This window comes from Anomaloglossus baeobatrachus, chromosome 5 (genome assembly GCF_048569485.1).
Source record: "Anomaloglossus baeobatrachus isolate aAnoBae1 chromosome 5, aAnoBae1.hap1, whole genome shotgun sequence".
Lineage (NCBI taxonomy): Eukaryota > Metazoa > Chordata > Amphibia > Anura > Aromobatidae > Anomaloglossus > Anomaloglossus baeobatrachus.
The window spans coordinates 451417643-451438919 of NC_134357.1; the positions used below are offsets into that span (position 1 = coordinate 451417643).

At 49.4% G+C, this 21277-nt stretch overlaps 1 protein-coding gene across 2 annotated transcripts in view; it reads left to right on the forward strand.

The window, feature by feature from the left end:
* The window catches only part of ASXL1 (ASXL transcriptional regulator 1), a 66375-nt gene that overhangs the window by 36324 nt on the left and 8774 nt on the right, over positions 1-21277 (forward strand). The window contains exons 3-8 of one of the 2 annotated variants that reach the window (XM_075350556.1): positions 1955-2063; positions 3614-3725; positions 19172-19239; positions 19388-19481; positions 20343-20480; positions 20848-21011. In XM_075350556.1, coding sequence (XP_075206671.1) covers positions 1955-2063; positions 3614-3725; positions 19172-19239; positions 19388-19481; positions 20343-20480; positions 20848-21011 — 685 coding nt within the window. Of the gene's footprint in view, positions 1-1931; positions 2064-3613; positions 3726-19171; positions 19240-19387; positions 19482-20342; positions 20481-20847; positions 21012-21277 lie in introns of those variants that run through there. The other variant, XM_075350555.1, reaches the window with a different exon arrangement.

Here is a 21277-nt window from a genome sequence, read left to right on the forward strand (position 1 = left end):
TAGCTTGTGTTCAGAGATTGAATGTTTTATTTCAGAAATATGTGCAAGTAAAATTCCAGAAATGCACTGCTATTTGATTGACAGATGCAACAGAAAGGGACTATGTGGGTCAGGTCTTGCTACCGTGTTTTTCTAAAAATAAGACACGAAGATACGGTCTTGTACTTTTTTTTTGCCCCCCAAAAAAGCACTAGGTATTATTTTTGGAGAAACATGGTTGGAGGTAAGTTTACTCCCCCCCCCCCCCCTTCCCCCTCTCCAAATAAAAAAAAAAAAGCAGACACCCCCCCCCCCCCCCCCCTCTTCCCAGGAGTCTCATACTTACCAGACACTGATGACTACGTGGCTCCCAGATCTCCCTGTGATCTCCGGTGGGTGCTGCACGCCGTCCTCCCCTGCTTCTGTCCAACACACTCGCACACTGCCGGTCTCGCACACTCATTCATTCGTTCATCACATCCAGCGTTACCGAATGCTTCCGGCCGCATGGAATGATGGGAGGAAGTCAAATGTCCGCAGGTCCTGTAAGCAAGCAAGAATTGCTTGTGCTCCACCGCACAGCCTATCGGGATTCTGCCGGCGAGAAGAGATCAGTGTCGCTGAATGTGGAGAGTATGTGTGTGCGATCCGATGTTTGTGTGTGTGATATGATTGTGTTTGCGATCCGATGTTTGTGTGTGTGAGATCGGATGTGTGCGGGGGTCCAATCACTGCAGGTCCTCTGCTCGGCGTCTGGTGAGTATGATTACGGGGTGTCCGCTGTGTATAATGAAGTGTCCTGAAGTATCTAACTTTTTTAGCTGCACGGACACTTCATTATTGAACCGCGACTAGGCCTTATTTTCGGGGGGAGGGCTTATATTTAAGCTTTGCTCCGAAAATGCTGAAAATCCCTGCTAGGGCTTATTTTTGGGGGAGGGCTTATTTTTGGAAAAACATGGCATCTATTTCCACCCCTGTCTTGTCTGTCTGCGCTGGAATTAACGTCTATGACGGTTACAGAGGGAGGAAGGCCAGACAGACACAGGGGCAGGAATAGATTGCAAAACCCAGTATAGCCAGTAGTGCCTATATTGGCTAGTGCCAGCATAGCATCGGTTTTAGTTTATATATGCAAATTCTGCTGGTTGGTTCTATGTGTAGTCAATATGTCTCACAGGGTTTGTCTGTTGTACCTAATTGAGACCATCCTCTGTGAGCTGAGCAGCTTGAACTCGTGCCTGAGATGTTTTACCTGCTCTGACACATTGTAACAGACTGTATTTAGCTCACAGAGGATTGTCTATACCTGGATACCACTTCAAGCATTATTTTGTGTGTACATTTTTTTTTTTTAGTCTGTTTAATATAAGGCAAAATGCATCAATTCACAGATAAGAAATACTAACAATCATGGAGACTTGTAGCTACAGATCTTTACAATGTTCCTTTCCCTGCAAAGGGCATATGTCATCCTTGTAGTTTGGAAACTCCATAACCAAGGAACTCTGCTTCAAAATGAGCCATGACCGGCTATTCAGCTGTGATCCAGGTTCAGATACAGCCCTTACAAATGCCCACCCCATTTCTTAACCAGTGTGAAGGGGGGGAAGAACTGAACAGGCAGGGACAGGAGAGCGTTGTGTACAAAAGTGTCCTGGCAACTGGAGGCACAAAGTGTCAAAACTCTCCTGGCAGTAAAATGGTTAAAAAGGACCTCCACTCCTGACAAGTAGTGTACTACAAACTTGTATTATTGAAATTGCAACATTTTTTTACCATCCTTTGACTTCTTCCCATGTTCTTCATGTTAATACTTCTGTGTTGTTCCTCTGTTATTCCGCCTGACAATTTCAGAATTAAGAGAGTGACAATTGCGTCTTACCAGTTTAGATGGGAACATTCAATTGTTCATTTCTTCATAGATTTCCAGGAGGAATAACAATGGTTGGATAATCCAATTTATCTTTTACAGCATATCCTCCCCTCTGTCTTGTCTGAACGCAATGCTGCACTCCAACTCCAGGACACGAGAAGCCATGTTTTACAAGCTGCCCGGCCGCATCAGTCTTTTCACCATGAAGGTTAGTGCTGCCACTAGTCACACCTGAATAGCAGGTATTCCGGATGATTGGTGTGCAAGGTTGGATCATCAAAATTTCTGTATCTCCTGCAAAACACCTAAATGTCACAATTTATGGAGGTTGGAGTTCCTCTTTAGGCCGGAGCCTCTCGCATTGCATGGCCTGCTGCTCTCCGGACAGGAACGTCTCAGCTGCATAGAAATACATGCAGCCATCCCGCTCCTGTCAGGAGAGTGTGCAGCCGTGCCGGATGATGCTGAGAGACTGAGTCACTCGCAAGTGTCACTCCAGCCTTAATCAGATTTCATTATTACATTGTGTAGTTAATCTAAAATAATTTGCAACCACAATGTGTGGTTTTGACATGCGGCCCACCTTATATTATATTTTGGGATTAACAGTGAATTCTAAACCCAGAAAAAAAACACTTAATTGGGATCAAATCGTGTTAACAGGATTTCAAACCTCCTGCATTGAAAAACTTGCATGATAAAATTTTATCTGCATTGACCACTAGAGGCAGCTCTATCATTGACCTCAGCAGGTGCAGTGTAAATCTATTAGAAACACTTCTCTCCATCTGACCATTTCTGAGATGTTAATAAGGCAGGATGAAGGAAAAACACCCAAACAAATTATAGAACAGGAGAACACAGGAGTTTTTTTTGTGAAATAAAATTATTTTAAATTTTTCCAAAAAGATTTTTTTTTTCTTATATTTTTCATATGAGTATTAAGACAAACATGATATAAAACAGATGACAAACATATCCAAAAGGTATGAAAAAAGTGAAAGAAATAACCTTAAGGGTACCAGGGTGCATACTGAAATAAATAGGTAAATAGGCTCATGATCACGTAGTAGCTGCACAAGATGTAAACATTCCTCTTATAGGTCAAATTGTAATCATAAGGTGCTGTGTATAAAATACTAGCAGCAATAGGGAGATTAGAAAAGCTCAAATGCAAAAATACAAGGTGAATGGCAATAATCCCCTTCCATAAAGTGCTAGCGTGCAACATAGAAGCTACAAAAGAAATGGTATAGTATATCCAAACATGGATTGCATACCAGAGTGGATTTGATATGAAGTCGCTCCAGTCACTGGTGACCCCCACTGAAAGAGATTCCCCCTGTGCCTGCCGACGCACGTTTCACCTGCGAGGATTAAGTGTCCCCGCACATTGTTTTTTCAGGGAGGGAAGAGTTAGTGTAAATCTATGTAGTGAGCTCCCTCTAGTGATGACTATTGGTAGTTAGAATTTGGGTTGTAACGTGATTCTGGGGATTTGCAGCACTGGATCAGCTCCAACCACCATAAATATTTTGGAATGAATCATGACTTAGAATTGGTGATGGTTGAATGAGTAAGAATTGGTCTTGTAAATGGGGGCAGTGAGACACCGCCCTTGTGTGCTTCGCTGCCTTTTGCAGTTGTCAGAAACAATGACTCCTGTTCTCACCGCCTGGAGAGCTGCTTGTATTGTATCTCTGTGGGGTCGTATCTGTGTGCTTCTGCATCCTTTTATGTGCATCTTTTCTCTGGCAGAAAAATGCAGTCCAGTGGTCTCGTGTGGTGTCACTGCCTGACGATGGGGACACAGAGGACACCGCAGATGAGGAGGGAAGCCAGTGGACAGAGGGCAGCCTAGTGTCTGCAGGTGAGATGGGAGCGACCATGTCTCCTTCCACAGGAATGAAACCTTAACTTGTTTTGCACTTTTTCTTCTTCTATACATTCAGCCTGCAGTGTAAAGAATGGAGGTCTCTATTATGATTGCCCTAGCTGCATCCAGCTGGTGATAAAATGATGTTTAAGCACTGTCTTATGTTTGATATACTTATACAGTACTGTGCAAAACGTTTAGGCAGGTGTGGGGCAAAAATATCATGAAAAATAAAAATGTTATGAAAAATAGAAGTGTTTTTTTATTTTTATCAACCAACAAAGTGTAAAGTGAATGAACAAAAAAGAAATTGGTTCAGGATTTGCTGTGATTGTCCTTTGCCCTCAAAACAACATGAATTCCTCCAGGATCATTTGTACGCTGTCTTTTAGGGAGCCAATGACACACATTCCTGATGGTATTGCACCATGGATTGGTATCTGCCTGTATTTCTCAGAATTGAGGACACCAAAAAAAGTGATTGGCCAAGGAAACTGAGTGCAGCAGATGACACATCATGCACGCTGCTCTACAAAATCCGATGTCCAGCAGTGCCATCAAGCCAGAATTGGCAGCAACCAGAGGGACACTGCTGCACCCATCTACCTTTCTGTGAAGTCTGGGCAGAAGAGTCTTCATAAAAGAATTGCATACAAAATGCCCACAGGCGAAACAAGGCAAAGTGACTGAACTATGCATGAAAATATAAGAACTGGGGTGCAGAATAATGGCAGCAAGTGCTGTGGACTGATGAGTCAAAATGTGAAAAATTTGGTTGTAACAGAAGAAAAATAATTCTCTGAAGGACTGGACAGCGGTACAATAAGTCTACAGGAGCAGTGAAGCACACTGGAGGGTCCTGGCAAGTCTACGGTTGCCTGTCATCAAATGGAGTTGAGAATATGGTCAGGATTAATGGTGTCCTCAACGCTGAGAAATATAGGCAGATACTAATCCATCATGTAATCCCATCAGGGATTGGCTCCAAACTTATTCTGCAGCTGCACAATGACCCCAAACATATAGTTAGTCATTTAAAGGGGTTGTCTGCCCTTGGGGTGCCAGTCTGCAGTCACTCTGTGACTGCACGCTTGTGAATCCTTGCAGTGCGCATGTTAGGATTCTTAGGTGCAAGGAGCATATGGTCATGTAAGTGCAAGTATGTGATTAGCATACTTCCGGCCACATTCCGACTAGATATAGCCATCCTTGCTCAATTTACTTGTCACTTCGGCATGTAACCGCTGAGTATGAAACCACATACCATACTTGCGGTTACATGTGTGCCTGCTTCTGGCACCTGACAATGCGGGCACTGAGAGGATCACAAGTCTGCAGACGCATAGTGACTGGATACTCGTACCCCAATGTCGAATAACTCCTTTAAGAATTATCTTCAGTGTAAAGAAGAACAAGGAGTCCCGGTGAGAGGAGTAAGATGATGCGGTCCCAAGAGCCCTGATTTCAACATTATCCATTCTGTCTGGGGTTACATGAACAGACAGAAGGATTTGCACAATCCTCAAATACAGAAGATCTGTGGTTAGGTCTCCAAGATGTTTGGTACTAGTGTTCCTAAAAGAATTGCTGCTGTTTTGAAGATGGGAGGTCGGTCACACCAAATACTGATCTAATTTAGATTTCTCTGTTGTTCATTCATTTTGCATTTGTGCTTAGTTCCACGAAATGTTTGGAACAACCTCTCTGACGTGCTCCTTCAATACCCGTGTGGAAGTGTACCTAACACAAAAGGTGATGAAGACATTGATGTGATTTTGAGTTCTCTCCTATTCTTGCTGTCAGCATCTTTTTTATACATGTTATCTGTGGCTATTTTCTTTTTTTTTTGTATATAATAACTTCTCCTGGGGTAAGAACTTAGTTTGCTAACTTCCTGCATGGTCACTGGCTGCTCCTGCTGACTATTCTGCTGCTTCATTTGACCTCATGTCAGCAAAGTAGCTCCTTTTCCGCAGTGAGCTGTCAGTCAGTCGGCATGACCGTGGCATTGAGGCCCCATCAATGGAACAGAGCGGAAGAGAAGCAGCTGCTCTGTCAGCAGAAGCCGCAGAATCGCCGGCAGGTGTGGTCTGTGACCGCCCTGAGCAGACCTTGCAGGTAGTTAGCAACTAACTGCCTGTGAGTTCTTAGCCTGTTAGGAAAAAAGAAAATTGTTCCGGACAACCCCTTTAATTGACAAATTACATTTCTCTAGCGTTTCATTGGGGGACACAGGACCATGGGTTATGCTGCTGTCACTAGGAGGCTGACACTAAGTAAACAGAAAAAGTTAGCTCCTCCCCAGCAGTATAACCCCTGAGCCGGAGGCGGGCTCAATCAGTTTTTTGCTTAGTGTCGTAGGAGGCTGATGTGGGCCGACTGGGCCCCCTTCAGCCACTTGATTTTTTGCGTTATTTTTTCATTTTTTCTCTCGGCGACGCTCGTCGCTCTCATCTGTGGTAATTCTCTTTTTCTACAGGTATCGTTTCTCTACCTCAGCTCTCGCAGCCCGTGTGGGTACCACTCCCCTGGGTCGCAGAGGCTTGAGTCGTCGGGCCCTCTCCCCCGTCCAATTCCACGGTACCACTCCCGGGTTGGCACGCGGGGCTGAACTTTACTGAGCACCCCCTATTCACCCTGCGGTATCACCCCAAAGGGTGCAAGGGGCATACAGCAGGGACTGGACCTCGCAGCGCGTCTGGATTGTGTGATGGGGCCCGCAGCGCTGCTACACTTCAGAGGGGTTTCCTCCCCCCACCGGCGTCCACCTCCCTGCCTGCCTGCCTGCCTGCCTCATTCTTCTCCTGCTGCCGCAGCCAGTCATCCGGTGTGCGGAGCACAGGGGCACGGGTGCAGAGCTCCACGCCTGCACACTGGCAGATACGACGCCGCCCTTCAGGTAGGACACCCTCTCCTACCTTCTCCCGGGCGGATGCAATCTTTAGGCCCCGGTCCGGGCCTACTCACCGGGCGCCCCCACGTCCCCATCCGGTCATCGGGCGGCTGCTAAAATTTAGGCCCCGGTCTGGGCCTAGTCGCCTGGCACCCCGGCCACGTCCGCGGAGCTCCCTGCCGACATCCGAGGTCGGGAGGGTCCGCATCGCTGCTGCGCCGCCGCCGCTTCGTGAGTGGGTCCGCCGGCGCTGCCTCTGCCCGCGGCGCCAGCTTCCAAATTTAGTCCCCGGTCTGGGCCTAGCCGCCTGGCACCCCGGCCACGTCCGCGGAGCTCCCTGCCGACATCCGAGGTCGGGGGGATCCGCATCGCTACTCCGCCGCCGCCGCATCGCTACTGCGCCGCCGCCGCAGCTTCAAAATTTAGTCCCCGGCTTCGGCCCTGTCTTCGGCGTCCCAGGCCCGCCTCCCGCGCAGCGCTATTGGCCGCCGGCCTCTCTGCCTCCGCCCTCCGCTCGGCTCCAGGCATCACTAGGGGGGTGGTGGATAGTTTTTCCCGCTCTCTTGGGTCCGCCCCCAGCCCCCTCAGCGTCCATTTTAAATAGAAATAAAAAAAAAAAAAAAAAAGAGGATCAGGGCAGACTCCTGATCTGCGGATTGCTGAGGCTGCAGCATCCCTTATCAGGGAAAAATGGGCCCAAGAATAGCCACAATTTTTAACGATAGTAGGTTTTTTTATGTTCATGGGTTGAGTTATTACTATATATGTAGATTGAGTTTATTAACTCTTACAGGTCTCAGCTTGAGATATTTGTTTTTTTGGACCGGTAAGCTCAGGTCTACGCTTCCCTCAATTGTTTTTTACATCCACCGCAGCCACTGGCACTGCACGCCCCTGCTCCCCGCCCCTGCCGAATAGTCGGCGCCTGGCTTTGGCTAAATCCCCTCGCTGGCGTTCCTCGGGTTGGTGCGCATGCGCTGCGTCCCTGGCCGACGCTCTCTCAGATCATCCACAGGACTGGCGCAATCCCCTCGGGGAGGTGAGTCCCATACCAGGGGCCGGTTCCTCTGCCGGAAGCGGACCCGCCAGGTATCATCTTCTGCGGCCCCCCAGGTTTCACCTTAATCCCCAGGTCCAGACTGCCTGTCCTTCGGTAGCCTTTCGACCTCTCGGGTGATGGCCCAGGCGTTTCACCTCTGGTGAACTCCAAGCAGGACCTGGATGTTTTCGCCGCATGACAAGTACCCTGCTAGGAATGGTGAGTCAAGCCGTAAGGCTACGGACAGCCCTCTTCTCTCTGTGCACGCAGGTCTCCTTTAAGACATTTGGAGCGGACCCTTGATGTAATCAGTGGACATCCAGAGTTCGCCGAGTTACCGCGTGATCACTGACAACAACCGGACACGAAGTTTACCAGCGGTAAGTCTTGTCAGTATCATTATGCCTTTCTCCAAGAGGGTTTTCGGACAAAATGGGCATGCTACACTGGAGTCGCTGTTTGATCACGAACAGCAACTAGACACTGCGTTTCCAGCGGTAAGTCGTGTTATTGCCATTATCATTCCCCCAAAGGGCTCCGGAGAGAGGGGGCATGTCATCTTGAAGAGACGAATGTGGCGGGCCCCTGCGGCTTACAGGGGACATCCAGAGTTCGCCGTGCTGACTGCGTGAGCATGGTTATGTCCCGGGCACGATGTTTACCAGTGGTAAGTCCCTTTACTTGTCATTACCCCTTCTCGAAGGGGGGCTCCGAAAGGAAGAGGCGCGCTACCCTGTAATCGACCCGCCTGGGTTCCTTCTGGCTTCTCGTCCCTAACGTGACGCTCAGCAGGGTCTCCGCGGACACCCTACGCGGCGGACCACGTTCCACCTATGCCGACCCTGGACTGGTTATCATCTTCCGTGAGTACCCTCTCTTCACAGACCTGGTGTCTGACTGCGGCTCGGCCTGAGCCTCTAGTATCAGTGTGTACACACGTCAAGACCTCTGACTCAGGATTAGGAACTGGAATCGACGTCTAAAGAGTCGCTGACTTCCCTTCCGACTGTACGTGAACGCCCTTCGGAGATGGGCGGGGCCAGTTGCTCCCCTAGGCTACGTCAGGGTAGAGTACTTCTCTCCCCTAGGCTACGTAAGGGAAGAGTACATCTCTTCCCGGCATTGGCCAGACGCATCAGGATCGTCCCCCTACAGCTAGGTCCCAGTCCGTTCACGCCGCACCCGTCAGGGCGCCTCTATCCCTCCAACAGTCCCTCCGCCTCGCGGGACAGTGGGCCGTTCCAGTTTTTTTGAGAGCGCTTGCAGGGATCACTGTCCCTGCGCATACTACGCTACAGGGCTGCTAGGTTCACTCCGCCCAGAAACGACCTAGAGGACCAGAGTTCTCCCTTCAAGGGCCCGCGCTTGAGGTTTAGACCGTCATCATCACTTTTCGCTACTAGGGTAGCTGAGCTTCCGGAGGGAGTCCTCTCAGATCCCTACCCGGTAGATCATCTCTTAGGCACGGTATCGAGCCCGTCCACGGGTAGCTACTCCTCACGCAGGAGTAGTTTTCTACCGGGCGCAGAGTCCCGCGTACCCTTTGCCACCCGCGCCCGTTTTTTTCCATCAGTTTTGCTATGCGAGCCCTCGGCAGTCTGGGGCGGGAATAGCGGCGGTGCACTTACCAGATTCATCCTTGACTCCCCAGCGGACCACTCTGAAGAACGGAGTCAGGAAGGTTCCGTCTTCGTGGGGGACTCGTCAATCCCCTCCTTGCGGACCAGTTTTCACAACCGTCCCTTGAAGCTCCCCTTTCCTCCTCGGGAGCGTGTTATCAACCGTCACCAGTCTCCCGTGCTAGGGTATCCTTCTCCCCTCCGGTTAGCCCGGTTTACAATTATTCTCTTGGTCGGGGTGGCCCATTCAGGTTCCACTCGGACCATGCCACAGCGGTGACGTGCATCATCCTCCAGGGTGATGCAGGGAGTGTCATGGCAAGGGAAGAAGCCTAGAAGATCTTCCTCTGGGACAGGTCTCTTCACTCGCTAATCTCGGCTCCACATACCTAGCGTGGACGTTTGGACGGCCGATTCTCTCGGCAAGAAGGACCTCGCTTAGGCAAATGGCTCTTCAACAGGGAAGTCACCAGCCGGTTCCCCGGCGAAGGAAGATCTCCAGTCGTGGTCCTATTGGTCTTGCGATCCAACTTTCAGGTCAATGGGGCATCGTGGGTGCCACCTGCTCTGGACTAGGTGACGATGCCCTCGACCGGTCGTGAAGCCTATTCAGGCTCTTGTGCGTCTTCCCGCGGTTTCCCATGATCTTGAGGGTTCTCAAGATGGACCAGGGCAGAGGAAGGCTCTGGAGTAGCCCAGGTGAGCATAGTTCACATATCTTGCTCAACTCCTCGCAGATGCCCCGTGACTCCTTCCAGACCGCCCAGTTCATCCGTGTCGGGGCCCCTCTCTTCTACCAGGACTCAGAAGTCCCAAGTCCAACGGGCTCACCAGTGGATCCCGGGTTCTGGCTCGGTCAGGTCTGTTGTCAAGAAGATTGCAGACAAATGGTGAGGGCTGGGGAGTCCAGTTTCCTCGAGGATTTAATTCCACTCGTACAGAGCTCCCCCGGTGGTATGAGGAGCACATCTTCCCTTCTCCTCTCTCTCCCTCCCCTCCTTCTTGCTGGCCTTTTTCCAGTCAGTTCTGGATGCGGCACTCTCGCGTTTCCCTGTATCGACTAGGTGGCTGCTCGATTGTTCGGGTTTTCGGAGTCCTCTCACTTTCCGTTCTTCGATCACGGCCTCCACTCAGGGAAGCGTCCATCTGGCTCGGCGGTATCTTCGGTCACTAGAAACGTGGGACCTTAATCCAGTGATGGTTTCGCTTCAGGGTACTCTTTTTTTTCCCTGCTCCCACCTGTTTTGATAGGTGGGCTCCTCGTGGCCGTCTTTTGGTTACGGACGGCATCAGGGCGGACAGCCCTCTTGTCGTTTTTCCCCCTTTTCCGGCTCCTCTAGCAGGACAAGGGGGTGCTCCGGCAGAACCCTTCGTTCTGTCCAAGGCAGCTTGCTGTTTCTTCCAGAAGAGGAGTTTAGGGTTCGGTGTTCGGTTCTAGTCTCCTCTCTCAGCCAAAATGAGGGCCTAGTTCGTTCCAGGGCTGGTACGAGCCCTCAGTCTTTAGGTCTGCAGGACACCACTTTTCGGTTACACCGACAGTCAGTCCATCCTTCCACCTGTTCCCAAGAGGCGCATGCCGGCGCCAAGGGCCAGAATTTCACATTGATCCATTCCTCCATATGGTTAGGCTATCGCACGAAGGACGGACTTCCGCCGCGGTCTACCGAGCAAGGGATACCCCTTGGACGGATGGACTTCAGACGTCGACTGGCCAGGTCCCCTGGGTCGCCACCTGATCTAGTCGGCATACCTTTACTAGTTTTGACCAGGGTCACACCCAAGCTTTGGTAGAGCCCAGTCTTGGCGTAAGGTTTGCGGGCGGCAGTCGCACACCTGTATCAAGGTAGGTGCTTGTAGGTCTGGGTCAAGCCCGACAGGGGGAAGCGGCTCCTTCCTATCTCTGGTGATGGTTCTCTTCCCACCCAGGGACTGCTTTTGGACGTCCCATGGTCCTGTGTCCCCCAATGAAACGCTAGAGAAAGAAGGATTTTTGTGTACTCACCGTAAAATCTCTTTCTCTGAGTCTTCATTGGGGGACACAGCACCCACCCTGCTTGTGTTTCTTGTTATATATTACCTGCCGGTTACCCCAGTGGCCATATTCCCATGCCACTGGTCACACGACTGATGATCGTAGTTTTTACCTTGTTTTATCCAGGATTGTTTGGTTCTCCTCCTACTGCTTGTGCACTAAACTGATTGAGCCCGCCTCCGGCTCAGGGGTTATACTGCTGGGGAGGAGCTAACTTTTTCTGTTTACTTAGTGTCAGCCTCCTAGTGACAGCAGCATAACCCATGGTCCTGTGTCCCCCAATGAAGACTCAGAGAAAGAGATTTTACGGTGAGTACACAAAAATCCTTCTTTATTAACTTTTTTTTTTTAATTCGTTCATATTTTGCTGTTTTTTGGTTTTTTTGCACACCTGTCTACAACTTTTGCACAATGCTGTACATAAACACCTTCTGACATGGGCAACGTCTCAGGCCCCTTTCACACATCAGTTTTTTGCCGTCAGTCACAATCCGTTGAATTTGGGGAAAAAAAATGATCCGGCGACTGAGGCCACTGGATCCGTTTTTTCTCATTGACTTGTATTAGCCAGGGCTGTGGAGTCGGTAAGCCAAACCTTCGACTCCGACTCCGACTCCTCAAATTCTCTTGCACCGACTCCGACTCCGACTCCGGCTCCGACTCCGACTCCTACATATATTGCTTATAGTTAGGTGAAAAATTTATTGTAGTACATGAATATGTGTATGTGAACATCAGACATTTAATAATTTTTATGATACAATAATCAAGATATTTGGATAGAACATAAAATATATTTATTGGAATACAACTTTAGAACACAAAAAACTGTAATAAATTGTAAATATGTAATACACTATGTAATATACAGTAGATTACATATATATCTTGTGTGTGTGTATATACACTGTATATATATATATATATATATTATATATATTACATATTTACAATTTATTAGTTTTTTTGTGTTCTAAAGTTGTATTCCAATAAATATTTTATGTTCTATCCAAATATCTTGATTATTGTATCATAAAAACAATTAAATGTCTGATGTTCACATTGTACTACAATAAATTTTTCACTTAAATATAAGCATTATACTAAATGTTGTTATTTAGTAAAATATTCAGCACATTCTGCATTGCACTCCTGTCCCCAATTTATTATATATTTTAGGAGTCGGAGTCGGTGCATTTTATACCGACTCCGACTCCGACTCCACCAAAATGAGCTCCGACTCCGACTCCGACTCCACGACTCCGACTCCACAGCCCTGGTATTAGCGACGGATGGCCTCATGTTTCATCAGTCGAGAAATGTTTGTCCGTTGGACGGAGATGACGTCCACAGTAACTTTTTTTTTTTTTTTGTTCACGGAAAAAACACAGCGACTGATCCGTCGCTGTCCGTCGTTTGGTACACTGGAAACCTATGGGCTCAGGATCCATCAAATGACGTTTTTTGTTTTTTTTTTTTTTAACTGAGCATGCTCAGATGGGGTGTAAAAACACTGTTGGGCTGAAAAAAACCTGATGCGACGGATCCGTTTTGTCAAAGGATCTGTCGCATCAGTTTTTCCACAATCTGCAACGGATCCGTTGAGCCAACGGATTGTGACTTATGGCAAAAAACTGATGTGTGAAAGGGGCCTGAGACGTTGCCAATGTCAGAAGGTGTTTATGTACAGCATTGTGCAAAAGTTGTAGGCAGGTGTGCAAAAAAAAAAAAAACCACAGCAAAATATGAACGAATTAAAAAAAAAAAAGTTCAAAGCTGAAAAGCTCCTGTGGAAAAAAACAATAATATTATGTTAAATGTATATATAATTGGTGAAGGAAGGTTGAACTAGATGATCCTAGGTATTTTTCTTTGTCGCTCCATTGGGAGACCCAGACAATTGGGTGTATAGCTTCTGCCTCCGGAGGCCACACAAAGTATTACACTTTTAAAAAAGTGTAACCCCTCCGCTCCTCAGTTTTATGCTTTGTGTGGAAGGAGGCACACATCCACTCATGCATTCTCATACATAGTTATGTCGGATGGAAGAAAAGAGGACCCCAATGGGGTTCCCGGCATGCTCCCTTCTCACCCCACTATGTCGGCGGTGTTGTTAAGGTTGAGGTACCCATTGCGGGTACGGAGGCTGGAGCCACATGCCGTCTCCTTCACCATCCCTTATGCGGCTCTGGGAGAAGTGGGATCCTAAGCGGTCATCCATGTGCTGGGACCGTGCTCCATCCGCAGCCCCTGGTGGAACCTGCCGGACCGGAGCTTCTTTACCCCCAGGGACCGGGCCCTGCAACTGGAAGGTACTCTGTGTTCCCATGTGGGGACTGTAAGGCCGGGGCCACACGGGGACTACTGCGATCCCCTTGCATGAGACTCGGCTCGTGCTGGCAGTACAGCAGAGCCGAGTCTCATGCTTGTGTCCTTGCAACTGAGGTCCGTTCGTGCGAGCAGACCTCAGCTGCGGGGGGCGGGCCGGCACTCAGGAGGGGAGGGAGGGATTTCTCTCCCTCTCGCCTGTGTAGCCGGCTATAGACATTCTCGCATTGCACTGGCAGTACACCGGTGTACCGCGAGTGCAGTGCGATTTTTCTCTCGCCCCATTCACTTGAAGGGGTGCGCGAGAGTCTCGGATTACAATCGCAGCATGCTGCGATTGTTTTCTCGGTCCGATTAGGGCTGAGAAAATAATCGCTCATGTGTGCTGTCACACAGGCTAGAATTGGTCCGAGGGGAATGCGATGTTTTATCGCACTCCACTCGCACCGATTTTCTCGCCGTGTGGCTTAGGCCTAAGGGAGAGTCGCACCTTCTCCCCGGAAGCCGCGGTAGTTCCGTTGTTTTTTTCGGCGGACCTCCGCACCGACCGTGCCTGCTTGTCGGGCGCGGCCTTAAATTTAGTCCCCGGCTTCGCCGCGGCCTAGTTGCAAAAATCCCGCCCCCGAGCCTGCCTGTCAGGGGTAAGGGCGGGAATACCGACATGACGTCGGCTTTGAGGGCTGGAGCATCTTTGCATGTCTCCCTCCCCCCTCATTGACCACTTTGGGGACTCCAGATTCCCGCTCTTTGCTGGCGCCGCCCTCGGTTCTACTCCACCCCCCCTCCCCCCCCCCCCCCCGAGAGCTCCGGCAGCCATTTTTAACATTCTGCCGGTGGATGCGACTCGGAGGCAAAGCTCTGCAGCTCCGGGCGATCCAAGACCGGGAATCTGGAGGACACACTCCGCTCGTTAGCGGTCGGTAAGCCACACCGGTTTCCCGGTGCTGGTCCCCCTAGGGTGCCGGGAGATTATATATATATATATATATATATATATATATATATATATATATATATATATATATATATATATATATATATATATATATATATATATATATATATATATATATATATATATATATATATATATATATATATATATAATATATATATTTATATTAGATAGATATCTGTTTGGAAAGGCTGTATTCCCTTTTCCCATATACCCTCAGTAGTCACTCTCCTAAGAGACAACAGCATGTCGTCCACAAGGAGCAAAGCTACTAAGGCACAGATTTTTTTCGCGGCCTGTACCTCTTGTGGGGCTATGTTGCCTGCGGGACCCACCTACCCTCACTGTGATCAATGCTCGACTCCTGCCACGCTTGCTCAGCCGGAGCCTAGGGCACTTGCGGCCCCCTCAGCTCATGTAGATCCCCTGCTCCCCCTGAGCAGGCTGCAGGGACAGAGTCACCATCGTTGGCCTCTTTCGCTGAGAAACTCTCCCAGTCACTTTCTCAGTCCATTTCACAGTCTATGGACAAATGGTCAGCTAAGCTGCTTGAGGCATTGCAGTCCAGACCGGGCTCTTCACTGGCCCCGGCCCCTGTTAGTTCGTCTCCTCAAGGCCCTTCTCGGTCCGCGCCGCAGCGCGCTCCCAGAATAGCCCCTAGGTCCCAGGCGGAGGACTCCGGCCCGGATCACAGCCCCAGACCGGCTAAGCGGCCTCACTGGGACTTTTCCCCGGCCTCCTCACGCTGCTCTGGATCCCAGCTTGAGGACTCTCAGGAAGACTAGGCGGACGTGGGAGCTCAGAGCTCTGACCCTGACTTCGCTCTTAACCTGGATACCCCTGAGGGGGACGCCTTAGTAAATGAGCTTATCTCGTCCATCAACCAGGTGCTGGATCTCTCACCCCCACCTCCTCCTGCAGAGGAGTCGGCTTCTCAACAGGAGAAACACCAATTTCGATTCCCCAAACGTACGCGCAATACGTTTTTTGATCACTCCAACTTCAGGGACGCTGTCCTGAAGTTCAGAGCGGTCCCGGACAAGCGCTTTGCTAAACGGCACACTGACACGCGTTATCCCTTTCCACCTGAAGTTGTGAATGGCTGGGCACACTCTCCCAAGGTGGATCCTCCAGTCTCTAGATTGGCTGCTAGGTCCGTTGTGTCTGTTGCCGATGGCTCATCCCTGAAGGATGCCACTGACAGACAGATAGAGCTCTTGGTGAAGTCTATTTATGAGGCCACGGGTGCGTCTTTCGCCCCGGCCTTGGCGGCTGTGTGGGCTCTCCAAGCAATCTCGGCATGTCTGACTGAGATCAATGCTGTCACGCGGAATTCTGCTCCGCATGTTTCTGCTTTGACCTCTCAGGCATCAGCAATTTCGTCCTACGCCATGAACGCCGTCCTGGACTCCGCTAGCCGTACGGCTGTAGCATCCGCTAACTCTGTGGCAGTCCGCAGGGCCATGTGACTGCGTGAATGGAAAGCAGACTCTGCTTCCAAGAGGTTCTTAACTGGTTTGCCGTTTTCTGGCGACCGGTTGTTTGGAGAATGGTTGGATGAGATTATTAAGGAATCCTCGGGAAAGGACTCCTCCTTACCCCAGTCTAAACCTAAGAGACCTCAGCAGAGAAAGATCCAATCGAGGTTTCGTTCCTTTCGTCCCTCCGCCAAGCCCCAATCCTCTTCGTCCAACAGGTCGGAGAAAGGCCAGAGGAACTCCTATGCGTGGCGGTCCAAGTCACGCCCCCAAAAGGCCGCAGGAGGCACGGCCTCCAAGAAGGCCTCCTCATGACTCTCGGCCTCATCTAGCCACATCCTCGGTCGGTGGCAGGCTCTCCCGCTTTGGCGACGCCTGGTGGCCACACGTTCTAGACCGATGGGTGAGAGACATTCTGTCTCATGGTTACAGGATAGAGTTCAGCTCTCGACCTACGGCTCGTTTCTTCAGATGCACTTCCTGGGGAAGATGGTTGCAGCCATAGAGGCAGTGCCGTTCGCGCAATTCCATCTACGGCCACTCCAATGGGACATTCTTCGCAAATGGGACAAGAGTTCGACTTCCCTCGACAAGAACATCTCTCTTTCCCTCGCAACCAAAACATCACTTCAGTGGTGGCTCCAACCCACATCTCTGTCTCGGGGAAAAATCCTTCCTACCTCCAACCTGGGCCGTGGTCACCACGGACGCGAGCCTGTCAGGTTGGGGAGCGGTTTTTCTCCACCACAGGGCTCAGGGAACCTGAACTCCAATAGAATCGTCCCTTCAGATCAATATCCTGGAGATAAGGGCAGTATATCTATCCCTATTGGCTTTCCATCGGTGGCTGGAGGGCAGGCAGATCCGAATCCAGTCGGACAACGCCACTGCCGTCGCCTACATCAACCACCAAGGCGGCACTCGCAGTCGTCAAGCTTTTCAAGAAGTCCGGCGGATTCTGCAGTGGGTGGAAATCACAGACTCCACCATCTCCGCAGTTCACATTCCGGGCGTAGAAAACTGGGAAGCAGATTTTCTCAGTCGTCAGGGCATGGACGCGGGGGAATGGTCTCTTCATCCAGACGTGTTTCGAGAGATCTGTCGCCGCTGGGGAACGCCGGACGTCGATCTCATGGCATCGAGACACAACAACAAAGTCCCGGCCTTCATGGCACGGTCTCAGGATCACAGAGCTCCAGCAGTGGACGCTTTGGTCCAGGATTGGTCGCAGTTTCGACTGCCATATGTGTTTCCCCCTCTGGCGATGTGGCCCAGGGTACTACGCAAGATCCGGTCCGAATGCCGTCGCGCCATTCTCGTCGCTCCAGACTGGCCGAGGCGGTCGTGGTATCCGGATCTGTGGCATCTCACGGTGGGTCAACCGTGGGCCCTTCCAGACCGCCAAGACTTGCTGTCACAAGGCCCGTTTTTCCACCTGAATTCTGTGGCCCTCAACCTGACTGTGTGGCCATTGAGTCCTGGCTCCTAGCGTCTTCAGGGTTATCTCAGGATGTCATTGCCACCATGAGACAAGCCAGGAAGCCAACGTCCGCCAAGATCTATTACAGGTCTTGGCAAATCTTCTTGTCCTGGTGCTCTGATAACGGTTTTCCTCCATGGCCATTTGCCTTACCCACATTCCTTTAATTTCTACTATCTGGAATGGACAAGGGTTTGTCCCTCGGCTCTCTTAAGGGCCAAGTGTCGGCGCTCTCCGTGTTTTTTCAAAAGCGTCTAGCCAGGCTTCTCAGGTTTGCACGTTCCTGCAGGGGGTTTGCCACATGGTTCCACCTTACAAACGTCCGTTAGAACCTTGGGATCTTAACAGGGTCCTGACGGGTCTTCAAAAGCCACCTTTTGAGCCGCTGCGGGATGTCTCTCTCTCCCGTCTTTCTCGGAAGGTGGCCTTCCTGGTGGCAGTCACATCACTTCGCAGAGTGTCTGAGCTTGCAGCGCTTTCATGCAAAGCTCCCTTCCTGGTTTTCCACCAGGATAAGGTAGTTCTGCGTCCTGTCCCGGAATTTCTCCCTAAGGTGGTATCCCCTTTTCACCTAAATCAGGATATCTCCTTGCCTTCCTTTTGCCCTAATCCAATTCACCAGTGTGAAAAGGATTTGCACTCTTTGGATCTAGTGAGAGCACTCCGGTTCTACGTGTCTCACACGGCGCCCCTGCGCCGTTCAGACGCGCTCTTTGTCCTTGTCGCTGGCCAGCGTAAGGGCTCTCAGGCCTCCAAGTCAACCTTGGCTCGGTGGATCAAGGAACCGATTCTCGAGGCCTACCGTACTTCTGGGCTTCTGCTCCCTTCAGGGTTGAAAGCCCATTCTACCAGAGCCATAGGTGCATCCTGGGCATTGCGGCACCGGGCGATGGCTCAGCAGGTGTGTCAGGCAGCTACGTGGTCTAGTCTGCACACTTTCACGAAGCACTATCAAGTGCATACCTATGCTTCGGCAGACTCCAGTCTAGGCAGGCGAGTTCTCCAGGCGGCGGTTGCCCACCTGTAAGAGGGGGCCGTTATCGGCTCTTTTTCTTGAGGTATTGTTTTACCCACCCAGGGACTGCTCTTGGACGTCCCAATTGTCTGGGTCTCCCAATGGAGCGACAAAGAAAAAGGGAATTTTGTTTACTTACCGTGAATTCCTTTTCTTCTAGCTCCTATTGGGAGACCCAGCACCCGCCCCTGTGCCCTTCGGGCTGGTTGTTCTTTTGTGTACACATGTTGTTGATGTTGATTTGTTCTTTTGGTTCATGGTCTTCAGTTCTCCGAACATCCTTCGGATTGAATTTATCCCAGACCAAATTATGTTTTCTCCTTCCTGCTTTTGCACCAAAACTGAGGAGCCCGTGATCCACGGGAGGGTGTATAGGCAGAGGGGAGGGGTTACACTTTTTAAAGTGTAATACTTTGTGTGGCCTCCGGAGGCAGAAGCTATACACCCAATTGTCTGGGTCTCCCAATAGGAGCTAGAAGAAAAGGAATTTACGGTAAGTAAACAAAATTCCCTTTTTTCAACCTATTTAACTAATACAGAGTAACTGAATAGCTTCACTTATGGTTGTCTTTGTCTTATTTTGTTTTTTTGTGTGTTGCAGCCGAAACCTCCGGTAGCGCGTCCTGTTCTCGAGAGTCGCATGTCAGGGAAACCAGGTCATTCGTACAGGTCAGTGCTAGATTATACTCTGCTGTGGAGTGCAGGAACCATATCGATATGACTTGGGGAAGGTTGTGCGCTAATTGTATATGGTTATGAAAGATTCGGACCCTAATATTGGTTGGGTTGGTTTCTTACATTAACGTTGCGTTTTTAGATGAAACAGCAGAAGAGAAGAAGTGGGGTGCTGCTTCCTCGGGTCGTCCTTACACCCCTCAAAGTAAATGGGGCTCATCTGCCTTCTACTTCAGGTGAGGATATTCAGAACATGGTCCTGTGTAATTCTGTATGTGGTGAGCTCCCCCTAGTGGTGGCTGCAGGCAGAACTTTATCCTGTAACTATCATGATCTGCATCCCTTCATTATGGTTGATTATACAGCTTTTTTGGATTTGAGATCACTGTATTGTGATCCATCAAAAACTAATAGTTTTGCAACACATATAATGTACCATTTGCATATGGATACTGCCTCATAAAATGTGGTGAAATATCCTGTTTATATGCTTAACAGACCATAACTTAATGAAGTGGCTGAAGATTTGAATAAAAAGGTTTTTTTGTGTCTTATCTGTTGTGGAGATATTAGTTTGTGCACTTTATATGCTAATTTACGCTATGACCAAGGTGGCATTAGCAGAGATTTTTCTCCGGGGGAGACTTGCTTTTCCCCAAATCCTAGTCATAAGCAGCAGGTATTATCTAGGGGAGGTGGAAATACCCCCAGAGAATTTTATAACAGGCGATCTGTGTGATCGGGTAAGACTGTGTCTAATCAGGTCACACAGAGCTCACTGCCGGGTTTTATGTGCAGTGAGAGGAGATCAAGCATCTTCATCTATCCCAAGCAACTAGGAATAATACGTTGGTAGCTGGGATTATGTGCAAATCGTGGTACGCGATGACCCCCGATCGTACACCATAGCCCTTATTGGACAGCGTGACAGTGTCATATCGGAATATAAAAGTATACATGCTAATATCTCCGCAATGGAGATGAGAATTTTGTTTTCCTCAGACTTTCAGCCACATCTGGTCATGGTGGAGCATTTAGGAAAATGTGGTGAAAGTTTCTCTTTAAGTCACCAGATTACTTTATCATTTTGGATCCAGGTTTGTCCGTTTCCCGAGTAGAAAGTGAATCGTCCAGCAGCGTAACTTTGAGGAGTAGCCTGGCATTTCACAGACGAACAGGTTTAAGCGGCAACTCCACCCATCACCTCCGAAGCCTAAAGAACATCTCTGCTCCAGGTCAGATCAGTACAAAAAAAGTTGAAAACACTCTACTTTTCAGATTTTCACTTGAAAACTGATTAGAAATATACTTGTATGTGTTCAGAGGCTAAAACCCTGGGGTTATTCCACATTGCGTCGTTCCCAACGTTCAGTGGTCCCCGCAAAAAGGGATTTGGATGTATGCGCCGATGAGGCTATTAACTATAATGGTTCAGACTGAATCACGTAAGCTCCGTCGTGCACCATTTTGTGGTGTATACACCTACTTGAGGCCGACACCCACACATAGTAGACTAGGCGTATATGGCCAGAAATGCACCATGAAAATGGGAAATTGCAGTATGTGAGTGATCCAAAACTCTTAACACTTATCTTTTTGTAGGACAAGTGAAGAAGAAGGAGGAGGAGGAGATTGATTTTGAGACTCCTGGCTCCATATTGGTGAACACTAATTTACGTGCCCTGATTAATGTGCGGACGTTCAACGCTCTCCCGTCTCATCTCCAACAGCAGCTTCTCCTGCTCCTCCCAGACGTGGACCGACAGGTGGGTAGAAGCACTAGTTCGGGATCATAGGATCGCTGGGTGCCTTTTGGGTATACCAGAGCAGCTCTGCCAGTGACTTCTAACCCTGTAGGCAGATGGTGTTCTGTAACTGGGACTTCGACGGACGTTGCGGTTAGTGGGGAAAATTGAGCAATACAAATAAACTCACGGGATATTACATTTTCATGACTCTTCAGGTAAAATATTTAGTAATAACGAACTTTCATAGAATATGAAAAAATGTCTAGTAAAAATTTTAAAACTAA